This window comes from Phyllostomus hastatus, unplaced genomic scaffold (genome assembly GCF_019186645.2).
Source record: "Phyllostomus hastatus isolate PE091 unplaced genomic scaffold, TTU_PhHast_1.1 phas_contig_58, whole genome shotgun sequence".
In the NCBI taxonomy this organism is placed as follows: domain Eukaryota; kingdom Metazoa; phylum Chordata; class Mammalia; order Chiroptera; family Phyllostomidae; genus Phyllostomus; species Phyllostomus hastatus.
In genome coordinates this window covers 26,889,205-26,915,181 of record NW_025333916.1, presented here as the reverse complement: position 1 = coordinate 26,915,181, position 25,977 = coordinate 26,889,205, and the positions used below count along the sequence as shown (strand labels likewise).

General features: G+C 34.9%; 1 protein-coding gene across 7 annotated transcripts in view; it reads left to right on the top strand.

The window, feature by feature from the left end:
• Nucleotides 1–25,977, top strand: part of ERBIN (erbb2 interacting protein) — a 121,471-nt gene that overhangs the window by 76,013 nt on the left and 19,481 nt on the right. For all 7 annotated transcript variants that reach the window (XM_045848276.1, XM_045848277.1, XM_045848278.1 and 4 more), the window contains 11 exons: nt 885–959; nt 1,755–1,899; nt 5,219–5,291; nt 5,574–5,703; nt 6,020–6,135; nt 8,035–8,104; nt 14,932–15,031; nt 18,035–18,156; nt 18,954–19,127; nt 19,956–20,138; nt 24,288–24,402. In XM_045848276.1, the coding sequence (XP_045704232.1) occupies nt 885–959; nt 1,755–1,899; nt 5,219–5,291; nt 5,574–5,703; nt 6,020–6,135; nt 8,035–8,104; nt 14,932–15,031; nt 18,035–18,156; nt 18,954–19,127; nt 19,956–20,138; nt 24,288–24,402 (1,303 nt within the window). The remainder of the gene's footprint in view (nt 1–884; nt 960–1,754; nt 1,900–5,218; nt 5,292–5,573; nt 5,704–6,019; nt 6,136–8,034; nt 8,105–14,931; nt 15,032–18,034; nt 18,157–18,953; nt 19,128–19,955; nt 20,139–24,287; nt 24,403–25,977) is intronic.

Here is a 25,977-nt window from a genome sequence, read left to right as displayed (position 1 = left end):
CACACAGGTTTGTGGGGGCAACAGAATTATCTTTGAAGATTGAATCAGAAAAGCCTCCAAGGGTGAATGCCCAAGATCATATTTTGCCTAAATACCAAGGTCCACTGCAATTCTTTGATTGATTATTTTTGGTCCTCAGCATCATATTATAAACAGTATTTTACCATGTAATTGCTGCAAATTTAAAATAACAGAATTAGTTTATCATGTGATTATGGCGTGGTTACTTACTTTTTCTTTATTATTGGACATTTAAGAAGTATGTTGTTCTTTTCTTTCCTCTTTTTCTTGAAAGCTTGTTACAGATAATTGAGAGTATCTTTTCATTGAAAGCTCGTTACAGATAATTGAGAGTATCTTTTCATTGTATTCTTGAAAGCAGCAGCCCTTATTTTTTTCTTTATTAATTGTATAAATACTTGAACCTATTATGTAATGAAAAGCTTAAATGAATTTTTTGTAACCTGTTAGGAAATATCTATCTTTGCATTCTTTAGTAATAGTACTCTAACTAAAATACAGTGAAAAGGCTTGACGCTTTTTTGTTTTCCTTCATTTTTTTTTTTAAACAAAGTTATCACCCTGACCGATGTGGCCCAATTAGTTGGGTGTCATCCCACAAAGTACAAGGTTGCCAGTTCGATTCCCAGTCAGGGCACATGCCTGGGTTGCAGGTTCAGTCCCCAGTCCAGGTGCATGTGAGAGGCAACTGATCGATGTTTCTCTCCTGTCTTTGTCCCTCCCTTCTCTTCTCCCTAAAAATAAATAAGTAAAAATTTTTCAGAAAAAAAACTAAAAGTTACTAGAAATTTCCAGGGGCTTTTTGGCACATAAAGACATTCAAGTAAATAATTAGATTTGCCTCTTCCTCCTAATCCAAACAGCCTGAAGTACTTGAGCAACTAAATGGATTGAAAGAATTTTGGATGGATGGTAATAGACTGACTTTTATTCCAGGCGTAAGTATATCAAATTTCAAATGGCTTTACTTATTTCTCTGCATCTTTGCATTTTTATGTATTGTACTTTTTCAAATTACTTGTTCTTAACAGAATTAAACAGTTATAAAAATTATATATTTTTACTGTCAACAGATGCTTGATTAAAATCAGAAAAATTTCCATAATAAACTTTTGTAAAATACTTTTTTTAATACCATGGATTATGTGTGTGTCCTTGCCCATGGAATTGTTCAGCTGGGATATTTTCCATGTCTTACCAACTGACGTTTTGTTTGCTCCCATACTCTAAAGTATAAGAATCCATGCACCTTCTTTCTTGGACTGTAAGACTCACCTCCACATTTTGGAGGAGTAATGATTGTTCATGTTGCTGTTGTTCTGTTTACACTTACATTGGTGAAATATTATGATATTTATGTTATTAAATATTTTACCACAATTTTTGCTTCAAAACTTTTTTTTTCCTGTTTTCCTCCTCTAAAACCTAGGTGCGTCTTATGGTCTGAAAGATATGGGTATTTGCTATCTCCCTAGCCAAAGATGGACAGCTGAGTTCCCAAAGAAAAGTATATGTCCTTTGTCACTCTACTGAGGTTAAATTAGTAGGAGCTCTTCTCTTAATTACTGAATACATTACTAATGGTATTCTTAAAAAATTGATGAGTTTTCTATTTCATATAAAACTTTTAATTACAAGTTATAACTTGGCATTTAGGTGTATTACCTAAATATTTTACAAGTTACTTATGGTTGATAGAGTCATTAGATTTTCCTTTTTTTTTTTACTTACAGTTTATTGGTAGTTTGAAACAGCTCACATATTTGGATTTTTCTAAAAATAATATTGAAATGGTTGAAGAAGGAATTTCAGCATGTGAAAACCTTCAAGACCTCATATTATCAAGCAATTCACTTCAACAACTGCCTGAGACTATTGGTTTGTATTACTTTCTAATTCGTGTAATTAATTTTTAGTAATGTAAAAGATGAGAAATTAGGTTTTTGCTATTGCTTGATTTGTTGACATAGTTTTACTGCTTTATTGCTGAAGTCACAAATCTTTAAGGTTGATCAAAGTAAATTTTTATTTTTTAAAATATATTTTATTGATTATGCTTTTACAGTTGTCCCAGTTTTTTCTGCCTTGTCCTCATCTACTTGATACACCCCTTCCCTCCAGCAATCCCTTCCCTTAGTTCCCTTAGATCTTGTCCATGGGTCCTGCATGTAAGTTCTTTGGCTTCTCCATTTCCTATGCTATTTTTAAAGACCATTTCATGTTTCATTTTTGAAGTGTTTTATTTATTTATTTTTAGAGAGGGGAAAGGAGGAAGAGAGGGAGAGAAGCATCAATGTGTGGTTGCCTCTTATGTGCCCCCTCACTGGGGACCGGGCCTGGCAGGCAACCCAGGCATGTGCCCTGACTGGAAATCAAACTGGTGACCCTTCAGTTCCCAGGCTGGCACTCAGTCCACTGAGCCACACCAGCCAGGGTTCCTATGCTGTTCTTAACTTTCCCATGTTTGTTTTTTTCCTACCAATTGTGCTTCTTAATCCCTGCACCATTTCCCTATTCACCTCCTCCCTTCTCCCAGCTGATAACTCTCCAAATGATCTCCATATCTGATCTTATTTCTGTTCTGGTTGTTTGCTTAGTTTTTGTTTTTTAGATTCAGTTGTGAATTTTTTGCCTTTTTAATGTTCATGATTTTGATCTTCTTTTTCTTAAATAACTCCCTTTTAACATTGCCTGTAATACTGGCTGGGTGGTGATGAACTCCTTTAGCTGTGCCTTGTCTGGGAAGCACTTTATCTGCCCTTGCATTCTAAATGATAGCTTTTCTGTATAGAGTAATCTAGGTTGTAGGTTCTTGCTTTTCATCCCTTTGAATATTTCTTGCAGTTCCTACTTGCCTGCAAAGTTTCTTTTGAGAAATCAGTTGACAGTCTTAGGGGAACTCCTTTGTAGGTAATTGTCTGCCTTCCTCTTGCTGCTTTTAAGATTCTCCCTTCATCTTTAACATTTGGCATTTTAATTATGATGTGTCTTGATGTGTTCCTTTTTGGTCCAACTTGTTTGGGACTCTGCTTCCTGGGCTGGTATGTCTGTTTCCCTCACCAGATTAGGAAGTTTTCTTTCATTATTTTTTCAAATAAGTTTTCAATTTCTTGCTCTTCCTCTTCTTCTGGCATCCATATGATTTGGATGTTGGCATGTTTGGAGGTGTCCCAGAGGCTCCTTATACCGTTCTCAATTTTTTGAATTTTTTCCTTTTTGTTCTGGTGAAATGTTTATCTCTTCCTTCTGTTCCAAAGCATTGATTTGAATCCTACCTTCCCTCCCTTCTCTGTTGGTTTCCTGTGGATTATTCTTCATTTCACTAAGTGTGACCTTCATTTCTTCCTTTATTTTTTGGCTGTACTCAAGGACTTCTGAGCATCCTGATAATCAGTGTTTTGAACTCTGCATCTGATAGGTTGGCTATCTCCATTTGGCTTAGTTGTTCTTCTGGGGTTTTGTTCTTTTCCTTCATTTGGGCCATTTTTGTCTGTCTCCTCAATTTAGCAGCTTCTCTGTGTTTATTTCTGTTTATGAAATAGAGCTGCTTTTACTCTCTTAGTAGTGTGGCATGTGTAGAAAAGGCATCTATAAATTGTGTGGGACAGAACTTTTGGTAATTTCCAAGGAGGGGTAACCTGCTTCATGCTTTATGGCTGTGTGGGAGGGCTCTGAGGGGGGACACTGCAGCCACCTGGCTTCTGGTGGTTTGCACAGTGCTCACCCTATTTGTAGTCACTTCACCCCCCTTCCTGCATGCTTCTGGCACCCTTCCAGCTGCTGCCCCAGTGGTGAATCCTGGAATGGGTGCCTTTGGGTATGGTCAAAGACTGTGCTGGCCCTTTAAGCAGCAAAAATCTGACAATTTCTTCTGCTTCTCCAACTCCTGCTGATTTTACAGCCAGAGGTAATGGGGATCTATCTTCCTGGTGTTGGAATCCTGGGCAGTGCAGTGTGGCTGGGGCTGGGATCATTTTCTCCCAAGGTATCCCTCCCACCCATCCTATGCTCTGCTGCTGCCTTTCCACACCATGCTGCCTCTCTGTCCATCTCTGTTCATCTCTGCAACTCTGCCCCTCCTACTGGCGTACATGAATGTGTCTTCTTTAAGTCCTTGGTTGTTAGACTTCCATGCAGCTCAATTTTCTGACAGTTCTGAGTATTATTAGTTTTGAGATCTGGTTGTAATTCTTTCTATGATTGTGCAAGGAGGCAAAGCATGTCTACCTATGCCTCCATCTTGACAGGAAGTCTGAAGTCACAAATCTTACTGAATTTTTTCCTAATTTGATCAGTCATACAGTTTACACCTATGTTGAAGATACTGTGTTTTTGAGGAAACATCATTTTTATCACTGTAATAAAATTTAATATTTTTTTAAAAAGAGGTTAGTTTTTCCAAACTTGGTTTAATTCTTTCTTTTCCTTTTTTATTTTGTTTTGATCGTAGCCTTTAATCTGATGACTTTTTCAGTCTTACTTCATTTTAGACTCTCTGACAAGAAAGAACAGTTTAGCAAATTCTGTGAGAGCATATATTGATTTGTCCAGTTGCTTGTCTCATGATGCATCAAGGGAATTGAATTATTTTGATTAAAGAACTAAAAAGTTAAATCTTGGTATCTTTGTGATGTTTATAAAAACCAAGAAAATATTTTTGCGTATTTTTCAGTTGAACCACATAGTTGTTTTAGCTCAGTTTACGTTTTGCAAATTCTGCTAAAATTCATTCAGCATGTTTAATTTTAACTTAAGCTCCATTTTATTATTTTAGTATTTAGTGTACATAGAATAGTTTGTCACACACCTATAAAAACCACCTTCAGAGTACCATTTCTTTAATCCATTAATACCACAAGTTTGTATTATATGTTTTTACTGTACCATGGTATTATTTTAAAGAGGAGGACTATTACAGTGAACAAAGCAGATAAAAAGTCCCTACTCGGTTATGACACCTACATTACAGTAGAATTACATAGTTAAATACACACTAATGTTACGAGGTGATATGTAGGTGAAAATGGAAAATACAGGGTAGGGGACTAGAGAGTGATGAGATTGGTATGGTGTCTCCAGGTTGTTTGGGAAGGTTCTTTATGATTAATGTCAAATGCAATTTGTGCTCACATTGACTGTTGGTTGACTTGCTTCTCCTTTAAGCTGGAAAATTATGTATTATTTCTTTCCTCCATAGGTTCATTGAAGAATGTAACAACTCTTAAAATAGATGAAAATCAATTAATGTATCTACCAGACTCTATAGGAGGGTAAGATTTTTGTGAATTCTTTCAGTTCAGCGTGCCATATATATTTTCAGGTAATTGCATAAATAGTATCTAAAGGAGATGTCATAAACATTTAAATAAATGATTATTATCTGGGTACATTTATAATAAAGATAGGCTAATTGTTTATTGGTGAAATATATCTTAGTGGAGAAAGAGTTTTGTTAGTTTTGTTAAAGTCAAGTTCAAATGTTCCTATATTCTTAAATGTTGGATTATATGTAAGGAATGTTTTTTTTAAAATGTATGTTTTCTTTCTTAAAGGTTAGTATCAATAGAAGAACTGGATTGTAGCTTCAATGAAGTTGAAGCTTTGCCTTCATCTATTGGGCAGCTTATTAATATAAGAACCTTTGCTGCAGATCATAATTACTTACAACAGTTACCCCCAGAGGTACTATAATTTAAATTTCTTTTGAATTTTTATTTTTTATTTTTCTAATTATGTATTATATCTACCTAGTGTGGTTTTACTTTCTTTCAGAAATAATTATGTAACTAAGTTGTTTTATGGAAGAATTATTAGCTATATTGATTTACAAGAGATTCCTAGATACTTCCTACATGAAAATTAATAATTGAAAAGGGAAAATAAAATTTTCTTTTATAAACGAGAAGAGTATTTTTCATAACCTCTGAAACTATTTTACTTATGTCTGTTAAGTAGTAGGCCATATATCTGATTCCCCAGTTTTATGTTTATTTTTCAGATTGGCAGCTGGAAAAATATAACTGTGCTGTTTCTTCATTCCAATAAACTTGAGACACTTCCAGAGGAAATGGGTGATATGCAAAAATTAAAAGTCATTAATTTAAGTGACAATAGGTTTGTAATGTATTCATCAGTTGGTTTATAGAAGGCACTGGATAAAATTCAAGTTTCATTATGTGTGATCAAATATCTAACGCATGTTGTTTTCATATATATTTTATTTTTAAATAGAATTTTTATCTGAAATTATCTAATTTTACCTTATGTTAATTGACATACTGTGGTTGTCACAGTTCGTGTCCTGTTGACTTTAGCTATGCCACCCTTATTCTCTCCTTTATAGCAACTTTTTTTATTCCTAAAATCAGTTCTTCACCTTAATACTGCTCTTGAACAAAGCATCTTTTCATTTAATCTTCTTTGTATTTTTCCAAGTGATTGTGTGATTAGACATCCATCATATAGCTCGGACAGCATGGTCAAGGTGTAGAACAGATAGATTCCTAGGGTTGATAAGTTGTAACAATGTTTAAGATAAGAACAGATTGTCCATAATTTTTTCCTGAGGTAAAGATAGAATACAGTAGTCCCCTGATCCACGATTTCACTTTATTCAGTTTCAGTTACCTATGGTCAATTGTGGTCTGAAATAGTCAGTGGAAAAATTCCAAAAATAAACAATTCGTAAGTTTTAAATTCCACGCTGTTCTGAGTAGCGTGATGAAATCTCGTGCCATCTCTCTGTGGGCATGAATCATCCATTTCTCCATTGTATACACCCTGTATATGCTACCTGCTCTGTTCACCACTCAGCCCTCTTTTTTATCAGATCAGCTCTCACCATATCAGAGTGCTGTGTTCACGTAATCCTTATTTTATTTAATAATGGCCCCAAGTACAAGAATAGTGATGCTGCCAATTCAGATATGCCAAAAAGAAACCATAAAGTGCTTTCTTTTAGGAGAATGGTATATGTGTATTTTGGGAAAAGTATACATAGGGTTTTGTACTATCCTTGGCTTCAGGAGAGGGGGTGGAGGGGTTTGGAACTTATCCTCTGTGGATAAGGGAGAACTACTGTACTGATAAAAGTGTTTCTAGAGAATTTTTACATTTTGCTTTCATAGCATCTTACAAAGTATTCAAAAACAATCCTATGAAATAGTATAACAGATATTCCTGTTTTATAGAGGAGAAAATTAAGACTCAGATTTAAGGTGACTCACATAGAAAAAAATGGGTAGAGTTTTATTGAAACTGAGTTTTCTGACTACATAGGATATTGTGACTGCTCCATTTTATTTAAGAGGAACCACTGCCTTTAAAAAAAATTAAATCCTTTTTTTGGCCCATACTTTGTACCCTAAAACTAGAGCCCTAGGTTCCAACAAATTGCCTTGGCAGATGGGTATGAAAGAGTAGATAAGCATAAAACAGAAGGTAGGCATTTTATTTTAAATAGGATTCTATTCTCATTTATCATCCTCATAAATATTTATATTACTTTGTTTTTATTCATTACATTGTTAAAACATAGTCTTCTTCAGTATGAAAGTGCTGACTCACATGAAATATAGATCAATGCAGTTTTTATAACAAACCGTCACTAAGAGTGCTTCTGATAAGTTTGTTCTCTCAAAATCCAAATAAAATATCCAAAGCAATTTTATGAGACATTCTTAATGTGTCTATGTCTTTTCATTAAGGTAGGGATAGTTAATATTTTTTCCTACCCAATAATTTTTTGTGGTTTTTAGATTATTCATTTTTCTCCTGGCCAAGTTTATTCAGTTGAAGAATTATGTCTTAAAAACTTATTCTTACAAAGCTGGATAATATTTTGTTTTATATCTTATTCAAAGACCTATATTGGCTTTTTTCCCCCCTGAATTAACTGTCTTTTGCTACTTCCATATGCAATAACATAACATTGTTCAGAAGACCATTAGATTTATTCTCATTTTAATGTTTGTCATTTTAAAGTTTAACTTTTGTTTATATATCTTCCAACAGATTAAAGAATCTGCCCTTTAGCTTTACAAAGCTACAGCAACTGACTGCGATGTGGCTCTCAGATAATCAGGTGGGCATTCTGGTTCTGTAAACTACTGAGTTCCAAGTGCTGTACAGTTACACATTCTGATTTACATAGGCCCATTTAAGAGCAGTTATACTGGTGAACATATATAAAAACATATTCTACATAAGGAAAACCTTAGAAAATATTTACAGATAATTTTTGTGAAATATGTGTAGATTTATAGAAAATAAATCCTGTTGAACTTGTCTAATTCCTTCTAAATCCATTTTTTAAACAAAAAGGTTTTTAGGAAGTCAGACACAATACTCCCTTATTTTTTAGTTTTTGTGGTGATTCTTTATGGCATATATCTGTAGAAATTTGATAATTTAAACTATACTTCTAATTAAGCACTTTCACACACCTTAAGGAGGCATTTCTCAGAAATTAAGAGTTATACCTTGGGCTTATGTTTATTTGACAAATATTTATTGAAAGCTTGTAGTAGGCCATGAACTGTTCTGGGAGCTAGATATATTGGTGAAACAAATAGACCCTTTTTTTACATTCTTATTACGTTTACATTCTCATGGGAGACAGAAACAAGTATCTATGGAATGTTTCAGAGCTACAAAGAAAAATAAAGTTTTATAGGTATTAAAATTTTATAGGTATTAGTTTTATAGGTAAAGTTTTATAGGTATATAGGTATTATTTTATAGGTATTGCAGGGTTGCATATGTAATTTGCTGATATTTGTCATAAATTATTGCTTAGTATTTAATTTTAAGCAATGCCTTACTAAAATAGTTTATCTAAAGCTATATTTTCTAAAGTTTTGTAAACACTAATTTCATGAGGAATTTGTAAGTTCCGTGGTCACATTTACTTTGGGGACTATGTTATGTTTCTTTTTCGGATTATATTAACAACCCTGTTTTGTACTACAGTAAAGAAACCCATTGTCTGTATTTTAGGATTCTCCAGACTTCTTTTTTTCTTCTAATATATTTTATTGATTGTGCTATTACAGTTGTCCCATTTTCCCCCTTCACTCCCCTCCACCCTGTACACCCTCTCCCACCCATATTCCCTTGTTTAGTCATGTCCATGTGTCATACTTACAAGTTCTTTAGCTTCTACATTTCCCATACTATTCTTATCCTCCCCCTATCTATTTTCAACCTACAATCTATGCTACTTATTCTTTGTACCTTTTTCCCCCTCTCTCCTCCTCCCACTCCCCTGTTGCTAACCCTCCATGTGACCTCCATTTCTGTGGTTCTGTTCCTGTTCTAGTTGTTTGCTTGGTTTCTTTTGGTTTTGCTTTAGGTGTGATTGTTAATAATTGTGAGTTTGCTGTGCTTTTACTATACATGTTGTTTCTTTATCTTCTTTTCTTAGATAAGTCCCTTTAACATGTCATAAAATAAGGGCTTGGTGATGATGAACTCCTTTAACTTAACCTTATCTGAGAAGCACTTAATCTGCCTTTCCATTCTAAATGAGAGCTTTGCTGGATAGAGTAATCTGGGATATAGGTCCTTGTCTTTCATGAGTTGGAATACTTCTTTTCAGCCCCTTCTTGCCTGTAAGGTCTCTTTTGAGAAATCAGCTGACAGTCTGATGGGAACTCCTGTGTAGGTTACTGTCCCCTTATCTCTTGCTGCTTCTAGGATTCTCTCCTTCATTTTTACCTTGGCTAATGTAATTATGATGTGCCTTGGTGTGTTTCTTCTTGGGTCCAACTACTTTGGGACTCTCTGAGCTTCCTGGACTTCCTGGAAGTCTATTTCCTTTGCCAGAATGGGGAAGTTCTCCTTTATTATTTGTTCAGATGAGTTTTCAATCTGTTGCTCTTCCTCTTCCCCTTCTGGTAGCCCTATAATGTGGATGTTGGAACGTTTAAAGATGTCCTGGAGGTTCCTAAGATTCTCCTCGTTTTTTTTGAATTCTTATTTCTTCATTCTTTTCTGGTTGTTTCTTTCTTCCTTCTGGTCCACTCTATTGTTTTGAGTCCCAGTTTCCTTCCCATCACTGTTGGTTCTCCATGCGTCTTCCTTCATCTCTTTTATGGTAACCTACATTTTTTTATGTAATTTGCGCCCCAAATCAACCAATTCTGTGAGCTTCCTGATCACCAGTGTTTTGAACTGTGCATCTGATAGGTTAGCTATTTCTTGGTTGCTCAAAAGGATGAGTTCTGGGGCATTGATTTGTTCTTCTGTTGGAGCCATCTCTCTCTCTCTCTCTCTCTTTTTTTTTTTTTGGTCTGGTCGCTCCTGTTGCAGTGAGGGGCGGAGCCTTAGGTGTTCACTGGGGCTGGGCACCCCAGTCACTAGATTGTGACCTTGTATGTGGAGGTGGGGGCGGAAGGGCACAATGGCGGCAGCCCCACTCTCCTGGGATCTCAGTCCCTTCCCTGGGATCCTGGGCTGCGTGCTCTGCCCTGGTCCACAATCGCAGCCTCACTGGGTCCACCAGTTGCCACTCGCGTACTCAGGGTCCACCCGCTGCGCCCCTGGATGGCTTACGCACTCCCAGTTGCCTTAGGCGCCCAGCTCTTCCTGCACTCCGCGCACTCGTCTCCGCCCTCCTACCGGTCTGGATGAACGGGTCTATTTCAACTTCTTGGCTGTCCGACTTCCATTCAGATAAATTCTGTCAGTTCTGGGTGTTATTCTGCCTCTAAATTGTTGTTGTTCTAATCTTGGTTGTGCGTGGAGGTATGGTGTGTCCATTTATGCCTCCATCCAGATTCTCCAGGCTTCTTAACTGAGGACCATTTTCCACCTAACTCTTAACTAAAATCCTAAAAGTCTTAAGTTGCTGTTGATCCTCACTTATGGATTAGACTGAAGTATTTACTTGCTCTGTAAATTAGGGAAGGGAATACTAAATGAGGATACCTTTGCTTTAATGAGAACTTGAACGGAAGCGATTACGACATCTCTTAAATATGTCATTTCATATGTATGGTACTTTTATCTATCTGGTCTCTGTTAATTGAATTTGAAACTGATTTGAAGTTTTGCAGCTGGATTTACAAAACATTGCCTGTCAGGCTATGAAGAAATTCATTTTAATACAATATTGTAAATGACTGGGCAGGACTAGGCTTCAGGATCAAAGAAAGGGAGCATAACTTGGGGTTGAAAAGACAGGTGTTCCAGAGGTGGAGATGCCTGCAATGCCTAATTACTTCTTAGAAGAGTTGCAGGATTTAAACAAAGAAAGGGGAACAGTGTTCTAGTTAGAAGAAATGAGCCTAAGCACTTACTGGTGAATCAGTCTAGTACATTCAGTAACTCTACAAGTAGTTCATTGTGACTAGAGCATGACCTGTTAGATGGGAGAATAGGAAATGAGGCCAAAGAGATCGACTGGGACTGAGGTCATAGAGGATTTTGTATGCTGTGCAAAGGAACTTGCATTATATTTCAAGAATGGGAAATAGATTTTTTTTTATATGTCAGCTCATAAATTAATGGGTGGCTTCTGAAAGATTGTTTTAAGGATTCTGGAGCCATATTCAGGCTGAGTTGAAAATTACTGTGGTTAGAGTGCTATGTAATTCGTTGTCCATACTAGGTTAGGACACTTTTGATAGTGAAAGGAAGCCTTATGATAATTATGTCAGAAAAATGTGTAAAATGACAATATCCTAGGCCAGTTGGGCATTTGGTCATTATAGTCATTGATCAGTTACTCATATATGTCTTTAGTTTAAGAAGAAGGAGTGGTCCTATAGGAGAGGAGGAACCAGTATAACATGAGCAGGTAAATGCTATGAATAGATTGACATTTTAGAAAGTCATTTGGGGCTGCTTTATGGAAGGTGGATTAAGCAGGGGATGAGGCTGAGCATGAAGGCAAAGGAGACCAGTTGAAGAACACTGCCATCCATACTCAAGGCAACAGAAAGTACTGGCTGAAAATAATTATAACAGCACCAGGGAAGAGCCAGTATATTTAAGACATAACTTAAAAAGTCATGTCACTACATTTGAAGAGTGCATGTATGTGGACTAGGTAGATATTGATACCATAACCAAGATAGGGAACCACAGAGAAAAAAAAATATTTTTATGGGACAATGTTCCAGGTAGGTATGCTGAGCTTAAAGTACCTTGGCCTCAAGGTAGTGTGCATAGAACAGTTCCAGTGGCCATGAGCCATCCCGCCCCTGCAACTTTGTTGTGGGCTATGGTTTCTCTGCTCCTGGTTTCTTCATTCTTTTAATTCTAACTTCCAGAAATTTCTCAAAATTGTTTCTGAGGACATAATTTTCTTTTTTCCAGTTCCATAATAGATTATTTCTTTTAATTTGTAAAGTTTGATTTGTGACACAAAAAGATATATAAGATTTATCCCGTCATCTTAAGTCACTTTTTCTAGAGGACAGTTTTATGACTTTTATTATTTTCTCAAAATGGACTATTTAAAATTAGTCTTTTAATGTTGGGGATGGATACATCCTGAGGAATGCTATCATGTAAGTGGCCAGTGGATTGATAGTCTTAGAAAGAGCAGCTATAGAGGTAGAAGGAAAACTATATGATGGTGGTTTCAAGTTAAGGGTGAAGTGACTGACTTAAAAGGAGTTGTATAGAACAGTATAAATGCTATGGAGAAGTCAGTTCAAATGAAGTCTGAAAAGTGTACATTATATTTTGGCAAGTAATAGTTAATTAGTTATAAGTAATGTAAATGTAGAGATATACATCAAAAACCAGATTGAAGCAGTTTAAGAAATACATAAGTGAGGGAATGAGGGATTATTAATTAGACTTTTAAAGAGGGTTGGACGAGAAGGAAAAGGAGTGAAACATGAAGTAATTGGTAGCTAGGGATAGGGTAAGAAGGGATTCTTTAATATTAGCGTGTCTGTAGGTTGTTGGAAAGAGACTGTGTGGAGAATAAGATTAAGGATATGAGAGGGGGTTGGATGACCGAAGCGGAAGCTGGTTGAATCGGTAGCTTTGGCAGAGATTATCTTCTTGAAGGGACTTGAGTCTGTAGATTGAGGAGGAGTGGTAATACTGTATATGATGAAACTCTTGGAATGTAGCCATTTCTAAACTCTTAGCAGTTCTTGAATTACATTTTTATCTTTAAACTTTTTTCAGAAGATAATCTCTTTTTCAGAATTTAGGACAATTTAGGACATTTTCAGGTAACTGAGAGCCATGTTGAAGTTGGTTATCACAATCCTGTATTTACATCAATTTGCTCAGTTGTGTGATACTGGAAAAGTACATAATTGTAATGATTCTGGGTTTCAGCTTTGCCAAGCCAAGTGCAATAGGTCAGTCTAGCAAGTAGATTGTCTTGTTAATTGTCAGGAAAATGGTTATGGTGAGATATGGTGAGGTACAAAAAGAGAAGCACAGATAGGAAAGAATGATGGCAATTGAGTTGAATGTTCAGAGTTGGCAGTTTTGGTGAGGCTGAGTAGCAAGTAGTATCGGAGCAGTAAAATGAGAGAGCTGCATAGTGTCTGTGTTGCCATCCTTTGCTGGTTGTCCTTTTGCTTGGCTACTCAATTTTTGTTTTCAGGTATTTATCTTCCACCAGTCTCTAATATGTTGGTGCCCTAATAGTGCTCTAGATTATGCTTTAGTTTCTTTTGCTGTACTTCCTCTAGGAAATACTTATTTACTGGGCTGAAAGTACGGATATGTCATCTTCATTTCATATTTCTTGAATTACCCATGACTGTGGAAAAATTGGCATAAAAGTCAGGAATAGATGAATACTACTAGAGGTCACTGAATAATAGGAAAGGGGGTAAAAATGGAGGAGGCAGGGTTTATGTTCTTCAAAACAACAGGTGTTTTTACTTGAGATATAAGTAATGATCTCAGAGCATTTGTAAGCATAAGGCAGCCTAGGATTTATGAAGTGTTGGAGAATAAGCAACTTATATTTGAGAAGGCTGCAGGGAAGCCCTGTCTTTGGAAAAGGAGTAGACCCACCATTTCCATTGCATAAGGAAGTCAAAGAAAGTTTTCAGTGAAGAAGACATTTGACATGCAGTGCAGTTTGTGTGTTTATTGTGGAGCAAGGAGAGGGCCACAGAGGAAATGTTTAATAGGATTAGTATATAGCTAGCTGCAAGGTTTTCATAAGAGTAAGTCCAAAAAATTAATGACAGGGTGGCAGGGGCTGGAAGGATTGGGTAGTTCCCTGCCTGTCTGGAGTCACCCAAAGCTTGGATTGTGGGGATGTTAGATCAGTAGGCTGGCACAAGTATTAGTATTAAGTGAGTTGAAAGTACTTGATAACCAGTTAGGGGAAAAAATTTTAAGAAAAATGAGGTCCAGAATAATGGGTTTTCAGTTCTACCCGAGTAACTTTTGGTGTCATTAATAGAGACAGGAGACACAGGAGTGAAGAGAGAAGCAGATTACAGATTACTGTTTGTTTGAAGTATTCTCTTTTCATCTAGAAGAAACCTGCAGATAACTAGACTGAAACTTCTATCTCATTTCTACAAAAGCATCTTCTCAAAAGGGAGTAATAGTAGAGTGGGAAAATACATGAAATGGGAAGGCTTATTTTACAGCTTTATTAAATCACTATGATAAGTAATTTATTGAACTGTGGATATACTTAGTATATGAGGTCTTTAAAAACTTTATTGATAATGAGATGTAATTACAATACAGTATGTGTGTATTTTATAGTAAAAATGAAATTGTATTTTTTAGGTTTTTATGAGGTTTTAGATCAGTGCTTAAAGTTTTATTGTATATATTTAAATTTGTTTTTGTAATCTGCACATTGATACTTTATAGAAAAAATGGTGAGTACTTTTTCAGAGGAATTGCTGGATGTGTATTTGCTGTAGGATTATTAAAAATTAAACCTTTATTTTCTTTCCCTAGTCCAAACCCCTGATACCTCTTCAAAAAGAGACTGATTCAGAGACCCAGAAAATGGTGCTTACTAACTACATGTTCCCTCAGCAGCCAAGGACTGAGGATGGTAGGCATTTAAGAATCTCTTTTCTTTAAAAACATATTAATAAGTCACAGCAGAGGTGTGAAGTGAATTTTAAGTCTTCAAAGACTTTTATTGTTTGAAGGGAATTTGGAGAATTGGTCAATAAATTTCTCTGAAAATGGGGTAATAAGGCAATATCTCAGGGTTATAAGTGGTGGAATTTAGAGGTATATGCATGTGATATATGTCCTTAAATAATTACTTGAAATTAAATAGCAAACATCTATTATGTGTATCTATATTCTAAATCACATTTATCCAAATGTTGGGAATGTATGTTACATGTTATGTGATTGGGATTATTAAATCAGGAAATATTTCATCCACTTCTGTTGTTGGTTGTAGGGTTAATACTACCCTTGGATCTACACACTAGGTAAAGATAATCTGTAGGATCCTGAGTATAAATGTTACTTCTAAGTTCTTAATTACGTTTTTTCAAGAAAGGGGAATATACCCTTCACTATTGGCCAGAAATGTTTTTTCAACAAGTATGGTATTAAAGCCTTTTAAATAAGGAGCAAATTGTTTCTGATATATGTTGTAATGGTGTGTGTTAGGTATATTACATGTGGCACTTAAAATATAATTTTATGTATTTTTGTGAAACCAGTGAAAATCTTTATGGACTCAAGTTAATAATAAATTAACTCTTAATCCATATGGACACTGAATAAAACATCTAAATTAAGCATTAGTTTTAATATTTTAAATATACCATAGACAAGTTAAATAAACTCTTGAGCTTCAGTTTTCTTATCTTGAAATAATGGTAATAGCATCTGTTTTGCAGGGTTTTTGTAAAAAATGAGAAACACTGTTTATAAAGGACTAGCACTGTGACAAAATCAAATCACCTATTATTATGTTTTAGCAGGTTTAGCACACAGCTTTGAAATACTTAAATAGATTAAAAACTAAAGTTTTATTTCTGCTCCATAACTAGTGATAATTAGAAAACTCATTTCTCAATGCTATTTCTTGTTCTTTGCAAGAAGAAATAAAAGATATGCTTTAAGTTATTAGTTCATGGATATATTTGATGAGATTTATTTTGGTGAAACAGAACTTTAGCTTTTGAATTAAATTAGCTGTTAAAACTTGTGAGATGTCACATGTAAATAGCTTTATTCACTGAAGGATCTGTAATTAAAAGCTTAGAGAATAAGCAAGCCTTTATAGGCAAGATTTGTCTTTCATGTATTTAAATCTGCCCCCAATCCATAGTTAGCAATATAATTTGGAAATATATATCTGGAATAAAATATAGTATACTTAATTTTAGATGGTCAGTGTTTTGTTTTTTGCAAGTACTCAAATATTCATCAGAAATTAAGTTCAAAGTTGATATACCAATTCTGGTTTACATATGTACTTGGGCAGAAATTTTATTTTTTAGGTTTTTATGAGGTTTTAAATCAATGCTTAAAGTTTTGATTTAAGGCAGTGTAGGTAGGGAATTATAGTAAATGCTTAGATACATCAATAGTTTGTGTATTTGTTTGCCTTAGTTGCTAGGACACAGGTCTCAATTTTTCACTTTTCTTCTGAAGGTGATTTATGGATAATAGGAAATAATGAGCATCCTGTAAATAGTATCACTATCAACTACATACTGTATTCAAACAGTTGTTTGATCAAACAATTGTGGGAATATTGAATGCTAATACAATTGTGAGGAAAGAGAAGGCATGAATTTTTAGTACAGAGCAGAGACTTTAATGTCTTATTGAATGTGTTGGCAAAGTTATAAAGGGCCTTTAAAAAAATTAATCTTTATTGTATTTTTTTCCCATTACCATTTAGTCTCCTTAACTGGGACTTAAAGGGCCATTTAATAAATATTTTAGGCCTTGTAGACCATAAGGTTTCTGTTGCAGCTACTTGATGCTGCCATGTCAGTGTGAAAGCAGTCACAGACAGTTTGTAAATGAATGAGCACAGGTGTGTTCTAATAAAATTGTATTGATGGAAAAAATTAGATTTCATGTAATTTTTGTGTGTCCTGAAATACTATTTTTTGTTTTTTTCCCCTAACCATGAAAAAATTTTAAAACCATGCTTAGATCACAGACTACAAAAACAGGAAGTGGCTCAGACTCAATAGTTTTCTGTGCCCTGTTTTACAGGATGGAAAAAGCAAACTTGGAAAATTCCTTCTTATTCTTTATTTTACTTTTATCATTTCAGAAAAATAAAACTGAAAAATATTAGAAAGCAATCAATATAGATATTATTCCAAAGAAAGTTTCTCAAACAAAAGTATTTCTTGTCATTGAACCAAAGTCTCCAAAGGTCATGTTTAATCTTTGATTTTTTTATTATGTTAATGTTGTTAGTGCTTAGTTTATCTGCTTTTGTTATCGTCATACAGAGACTTCAGAATTTTTTCCATTCATTTTTACTTGTACTAAAGTAACCAAGCATGATTCATACAATGACTAAAATTACTTAAAAGTAGTTTTGAGTATATTCTGTGAAAATATTTGAGTGTGTTTTATTTAAAGCATATATATACATATACATATACATATACATATATGCTTTATGTAAATATATTTTTAAATAAATAAAATAAAAATATTTAGTTTTATGTTTTTATTTGAACAGTGACCATAACTATTCAGAAGCATATATGTGCTCTAAAAAATTGTTTAAATAAATAAAATTAAAAATACCTAGTTAAGTTTTTTAAGATTTTATTTAATTTAGAGGGGTAGGGAGAAAGAGCGGGAGAGAAACATCAGTGTGTGGTTGCCTGTTTAGCACCCCCTATTGGGGACCTGACCCACAACCCAGGCTTGTGCCCTGACTGATAAGTGAACCAGTAATCCTTTGGTTCACAGGCTGTTGTTCAGTCCACTGAGCCACACCAGCCAGGGTTTGAATTTCTTTAACAAATATAACTCATAAAGAAAATGATGAGCAACTAATAGTTCTTCATTATTACAGTAAAATATAGTGCATTTTTTTGTTGTTTTCTAGTTATGTTCATATCAGATAATGAAAGTTTTAATCCTTCATTGTGGGAAGAACAGAGGAAACAGCGGGCTCAAGTGGCATTTGAATGTGATGAAGACAAAGATGAAAGGGAAGCACCTCCCAGGGTTAGTCTGCTGATATTTATTGGTTACTGTATACCCCTGCTGTACTGTTCTGGGGGATACAAAGAAATGTATGGTTTCATTCCTTGCTTCCAAGGTGCTTGAAGTTTTATTGATTATGTATCATGTGAAATTTGAGAACAATATAAAATTATGTGATAACAAACCAGGTTTCATAGTGTATATAAATATAAGAGAAAAACAGATTATTGTTTTCCCCTTTCCTTTCTTTAAGGATTTATTTATATGTATTTTAGGGATAAAGAACTCTGTTATGACTCCTTTATTTCATTATGGGATTGAGAGTATGTGTCACATGATAGAAGTAGCAAATACCCATTTTTAAGTTACTTAAGGATGTATTTCTTTTCCCCTTGTGTAAACTAGCTCAATCCCAGAAAATGACAGGTAGGCCTTTGAAGTGTTTGATTCCCTGCACCTAAAGCCTAATATATATATAAATGTCAGAACCTTATATGTGTCTGGATAAATATCTACCTGGAAAACATATATCTGTTTCCAAGCCAAGTGACAGTGTTGGCAATATCCACTCCATATATTTCGAAGTGAATGCCTATTAAGAAAAATTTTACAACAATGAAATCTATAACTGTGACACCTTTGACTATTGATAAAACCATACTTTTGAGTGTAAGTGCTTTCAGATGCCTATCATTTGTTTTCAGTTACACCTATAGCCAGATATTGAATGTAATTAAGATGGCTTATACATTAAATTTTGAGGTTGACATTAAAAATATCTACCCATATTTTAAATTTTGCCTATTTTATTTCTTTAGGAAGGAAATTTAAAGAGATACCCAACACCATACCCAGATGAGCTTAAGAATATGGTCAAAACTGTTCAAACCATTGTACATAGATTAAAAGATGAAGAGACTAATGAAGACTCTGGAAGAGATTTGAAACCACATGAAGATCACCAAGTTGTAAATAATGATATGGGTGTGAAGGTGAGAAAACTCAGTTCAAAAGAATTGACCAACACCTACCTCAAGTTCTTTAAAATTTTAAATAATTGATATAGTGATCCTTTTTATAAGCACTAAAATGTACTCCCAAATTTAGGGTGGTGTTGTCAGATAACTGAAATAAAACCTGTAACAACGATGAACTCCCTACTTGCTATTATTACCACTTCATTGTGGTTGCAGACTATCAAGGTGGGCACGGGAGTGTCAGCACAACCTTTAAAAAATCATTGCTGGAGCAAAGAAGATAATGAATGTCAGAAAATTTGTTGTAATGGAAATATTCCCCCCTCCCCGGGGAATATTGATTCATTCTACCTGATCCTAATTGTAAATTTAATTGCTATGACTGTTGGCATTTCTTTGGGGTCTTTCAGAAACCTACACAAATCCCTAAATTATGTGTTCCTTTAATGGGTTTTTTTATTTCACACTATATCACAGAAACAAATTTTATGTCACTAGAGTTGTTATACATTTTATAGTGAAGAGAAAAAGCAATCTAATCATCCCAAATTTGACCATGGTGAGCTAAGTAACTGAGTCATTAATATCTGTTTCACAACTTCTAAAATAAAATGTACTTTCATCTAAATTGTAAAGTTTAATGTGGCTCATGGACCTTTGGGAACCATATGTCCCCACAATGAGCATTTTATCTGAGTACTATAGATTTCCATGTTTAAAGTTTCCTTGATTTATCCAGAATAGGAAAAATTTACTTTTAAATTTTCATGTGAACTTTAATACAGTACAAGAACAGTTATAAAGCATGAGGAAGATGAATTCTTTATCTTCTCTTTTACGTAGTCTTCAGAAAGTACTACTCCAGTAAGAAACAAAGCTGAGGAAAGAGAAAAGTACATGATGGGAAACTCTGTACAGAAAACCAGTGAACCTGAAGCTGAGATCAGTCCTGGGAATCCACCAGTAACTGCAGATATGAAAGCCTCTGAGAATTTGAAGCATGTTAATCATGATGATGTTTTTGAGGTATGGCTTTATGATTATTCTGGGATGATCATAACTGATAAGAATTTCATATTTTAATGTTCCTAACTGAAGACAAAAAAGACTTGATATTATTAGCAGAAAATATGCTAATGCATTTACCATTGAGAAATTTCATATTTGCTCTATCACTCATTTACCACTTCAAAATTGAATTTTTGTACCTATTGTACTGAAGTGTTTACAATGTAAATTATATTGTGGTGATTCTATTTCTAGTTCTGTAAAGCAATTACTTTACTTCTGTAACTCAACTATGAAAAGGTTGCCGTAAGTATACTTCAGTAATTTGGCCTACCTAAGCATTTATCATTGGTTGTGATGCATTTGTTCCTTGAATATCTGATACTTTTTTTCTTAGAATTTCTTCTAATTGATTGATGAAAGCTGTAGCTTTTTTAAAAAAAATTGCTTTATTGAGGTGTGTAGAACTCATATACACAACTCACCCATTTAAATAAAAGATACAATTCAGTGGCCTTTAGTGTTCTAAAAGTTGTGCAGCCGTCACCACAATCACATTGAGAACATTTTCATTACCCCCAAAATAAAGCCCATACTTGGTACCAATCATCCCATATCCTCTCCATCTCCCTGAGCTTTACGCAACTAGTGATCTGCTTTATCTGCCTCTGTCGATTTGGCTCTTCTTGGCATTTCATGTAAATGTAACCATACAGTTTGTGGTCTTTTGTGATTGCCTTCTTTCACTTAGTATAATGTCCTCAAGGTTACCCATATCATATCTTGTATCAATACTTTGTCCATTTTTAATGTCTGAGCAGTATTCCATTGTAATGGTGAATAATGGACATTTGGGTTATTTCCACATGTTGGCTATATTGAATAAGGCTGCTATATTGAAAAAACTTGCGTGTACAAGTTTTTATGTGTACATATATTTTTTTATACTCTCTTGGATATACACTTAGGGGAATTGCCGGGTCATATGATAACTTATGTTTAACTGAGAAGGTGCCATTTTTCTAAAAGAGGTTGTACCATTTTACATTCCACTCATCCACTGCTGCAGATAGTAGAAAATGGTTAAATTGTAACTTTTAAAAATGAAATTCTGAAGTGTTTTTTGATTTATAGCTTCATTGTCTGGTATCTACTAGCTACATGTGGCTATTTAAATTTAAGTTAAGTAAATAGAATTAAAAATCGAACTAATCATTTACACTTGCCATGTTTCAAATGCTGGTTGCTGCATCTGGCTAGTTGGTAGCTATCGTGTTGAACCACACAAATCATTTCTATCATTATAGAAAGTTCTAATGGAAATCACTGGTGTATAAAAATTCTGATATTATGGGTTTATAATAGCATCTTTATTCTTGAAAACTTAAATGTGTTTAAAGCACATCATCAATCTTCATGGTTATCCTGTGAGCTAGTCTTTATTACAGAAAAAAAACCAACTCAGGGCTTTTGAATTATTAAATGGAAAACATCATTTAGTGTATTATTACATGTGTTGAGTCTACTGTAGTAGTCTGTGAAAAGGTTATTAGGTTTTTCCCAGTGAATTTATTACTCAGTGTAATTTCTCTGTGTAAGGACTATGTTTGGAGATATGGTGGCAGAAAGGAAAAATGAATACATAAGAATATGATTAAGGTTAGACTGTGTGAAATGTATAAGAAAAGCACTAATACAAGTAGTAAGGTCTATAGAAATTTAGAAAAGAGATTTTCTGGCTACAAAGATTCAAGGATACTTTAAGATGAAGGAGACATTCAACCTTATTTTGAAATATTTCAATTAGCAGAAACAACTGAATGAAGTATGGAAGAATAATGAGAGCCAAAGAATGGTATTTGGAAAATGAAGAAAAGGGCATGTTCCATCTGACTGGATATGTCAGGGGTGACAGTATGAAATATAATTAGTAGAGTAGCTTAGATCCTGATTATGAGGCCCTTGAAAGCCATGCTCAGAAGTTTGAACTTCACGTTCTGTAGTCTTAGGGGAATCTCTGGAGACTTTTTAGCAGAGCATTACTTGTGGTAGGGCTATGTATTAGAGTTACCTGGCACCAGATACTGAATTCTCCAAGTTTGAGGGCTTAACGAAAAGGCACCCTAGGAATTAGGTGCAAGACTGTTTACAAATGTAATGTGTGAATACCACTGCTTATAGGGAATGGAGGAGAGAGAACAATCCTATAACCATGCCTGAATGCAATGATGATGCCGTTAACAGAAATAGGGATATTAAGAGAACAAACAGCCTTGGAAGGACAAGGTTGTTTTCAGATAGGTGGAATTTGAAGAAATGACAAGATCAATAGGTAGACATGTTCAGAAGGTAGTTGGACATGTGGATCTTTAGCTTAAATGAGAAAGAAAAGCTAGATTATAAATTGGAGCATTGCCTACATTAAATATAATCATTGAAGAAAATGTATATCCAGGGGGAAAGAGAAAGGAAAAAAATAAGAGCTAACTACAGGAAGATTAAGTGATGTGAGCAAAGGAGAAAGGTGAGAGGAGATTAGCGGGCTGCAGTTCCCAGAAGCCCAGGTGTAATATAATTTCATGAAGGAGAAAGTCTGGTCAGCAGTTTAAATGCTGCAGATATCAAAGATTAGAACAGACCTTTTGCCCCTCCTTGTCACATTCATTCTGTCATTAAATCCTGTTAATCCCAAAATTTCTGTGAAATTCTTTTTCTCTTTGGCAGACATCACTGCCATTACCTAGGGACAGATGTATTCTTTTTTCTTCAGGACTGTTGTGATGGGGAGATTCCTCTCTGCCAGTGTCTTCCCATACATTTCTTAGTACCAGAGTTACTAGTTTAAAAGATAGTATGATCTTGTGAGTTCCTGGCTTGGCAACCTCCATTCGTGGCCAACACATCCCTGAGTTCATACTCAAAATACGATCATTCACCTTTTCTCTCTGTCTTGCCATTTCTCCTAAGTTCCAGCTGCATGGAGCTGACTTGCCATACCTTTTCTTATTTCCATCCTTCCTCTACTCAGAATGTCATTCCTCTCTTAACTCACACATCTAGACCAAACCAAATTTACATTATTTATCTGTTCTACTAATTAGCTGTCTATCTTTTCCATCGCAGTATGCAGTCTTGAGCAGGGTTAAAAAACTATGATCCACATCCAGCCCACTACCTGCCTGTTTTTATATGGCTTGCAAGCTAAGAACAGCTTTTACATTATTAAATGGTTGAATAAAAATCAAAAGAATAATATTTCATGGTGTGAAAAATTAGATGAAATTCAGCTTTACTGGCACACAGTCGTGGTCATTTGTTTATGTATAGCCTGTGACTACTTTCGTGCCTGTGGCAGAGTTGAGAAGTTCCAGCAGAAAGTGTATCATTCTCGAAGTGTAAACTATTTACTATGTGGCCTTTTCACTGAAAGTTTGCTGATTCTAGTCCATATCTTTATTATGGCACTTAGGATACCTAAAAGTCTTAGTACTTTTAACAGAATACCTTTCTAAAACCTTTCAATTATTTTTATCATATTAACTAGGAATAATTTAATCTGATTTATACCATATACATTATTAAAATATTTTCATTAATAGGTCTTTCTTTCTACCTAATAGCTCTCCATAGTAGGTAACTTAGGACAATTGCCAAATATTAGAGGAAAAAATAATGGAGAATAATATAAAATTCTGTCTTCAAATTGGGCAAAAAAATGTCATTAATTCATGTTAGTGAAAGAACACCTCAGTCTTTCTGATTTTTTGGAACCCAGTGATTGATCCCTGGAGCAATAAATTTGAGGATTAGGAAGAGATTTTTATTGGAACAGAGTCTTTCAAGGACAGGGATTGTGTTTTATTTATTTTTATTGCTCTGGCACTGCTGTAGTACTAGGTACATAGTGATCATTAATACACTTGAATTAAGGCCTGCCCCAGGAAAATTATCCCATAGGTGCTTTAGAATACTATTCATAAGTACCAGTTTTATTGGCTTGTCTTTAAAATTATTAAATTATTTACTACTTTTACTCACTACATGTTACTATAAAAAGGTTTCATACATGTTCTTTTCTCTTTAAAGTTCTTAAGACTTAATATTTATTCATTTAAAGAAACCAAAATCTGTTTTCATAAATATTTCACTCTTTTCTCTTTAAATTAGGAATCTGAGGAACTTTCTTCTGATGAAGAAATGAAAATGGCAGAGATGCGACCACCATTAATTGAAGCCTCCATTAACCAGCCGAAAGTGGTAGCACTGAGTAATAACAAGAAAGGTCAGCTGTTAAAGGGAAGCACTGAGATTAGACATGGGCTGAATAAAATTTATAATTTTTTAGAATAGGGTTCCTTAAATGTCATTAAGTTATTTAAAACACTTTTTAGCAACACTTTTTAAAACATGCTTTTGGGTGGGGGGGAAGGTTTTATTTATTTATTTTTAGAGAGCGAGGAAGGGAGAGAGAAAGAGAAGGAGAGAAACATCAATCTGTTGCCTCTAGCACACCCCCATCAGTGGACCTGGCCCACAACCCAGTCACGTGCTGGAATTGAACCAGTGACCTTTGGCTTTGCAGAACAATGCCCAACCCACTAAGCCACACCAGTCAGGGCAAACATGCCTTTTTGAAGTCTCTTTTCTCTCTTGTTTTTAAAGGACAGTCTACAGGACCTTTTCTCTTCCCTTATGCAGGCCTACTTACAAAGGCATGAACTTGATGGGCATACAAGCCTAGATTATAATTCTGTTTCTACTACTTATTTGCTATGTGATCCTTGAGGTACCTAATTTTATCCATGTATACATATCTAATTTTACATAAAATGAGGCTAATGGATTTTGTGAATATCAAAAGTACTAGATTACTCAGTGTACTCAGATGTAGCCCAGTACCTAATGTATAATAGATATTTGTTATTACTGTATTTTAACTGTCCCAGAACTTATTTTTAAATAATACTTCTTTCCAGCCATTCTTTCATTCTTTTTATAAAATCTCAGACTCTTAAAAGTGAAAGGGAACTTGGAGGATATCTATCTCTTCCTTCCCCCACTCCTCCCCACCAGTGCCCCACTCCTCCCCACCAGTGCCCTGAACCTCTCTCTGTATTACCTCCACCAAATATTATCCAATCTTTGCCTTTATGGCATTAATGAAACTTGATATATCAGGGGTGGTCCTCAAATAGCTTGTGTTTCATGATGATAATGATGGTGATACTTGTTGAGTACTTTCTAGTTGCTACTTGCTGTATGTTAAATACTTCATGTTCATCTAATTATGACATTTGTAACATGATACAGTTGGAAGAAGAGGAATATGTCTAGGAAAGAATTTAAGTGACATATAGTTTAATGTTATTTTAAAAATTTATAATCTGAGACCCTAACACCTTAAACTTGAAATTAGAGAGCCTCATGTGCTGCTGTTTTTAACTGTAAAACTCAAAACAGACTACCTAAAGTGAAATATTTGGAACAGCAAAAATATCCTTAATTCAGATTCATGTAGTCTCTTTTGACTATGTCTATATATAATATTCCTATGATTTGGCTAGAATTGAGTTAGTTAAAAATGTCCTTTAGGGTGTAAAGATATTGTATTCTTGCCCTGGCTGATGTGGCTCAGTGGATTGAGTGCCGGCCTGCAAACCAAAGTGTTGCCAGTTCGATTCCCAGTCAGGGCACATGCCTGCATGACCTCCCCATGCCCCACCCTCCTTATTCACTCCGTCTCTCCCCACATGACTTTTTTGTTTCCCCGGATGAAAAAAAGTCCTCAAAGGGGAAATATTTTGCTGATGAGGAAAAGGTGAGACACAAAAGCATTAAAGGCAGAAGCATTAAAGGA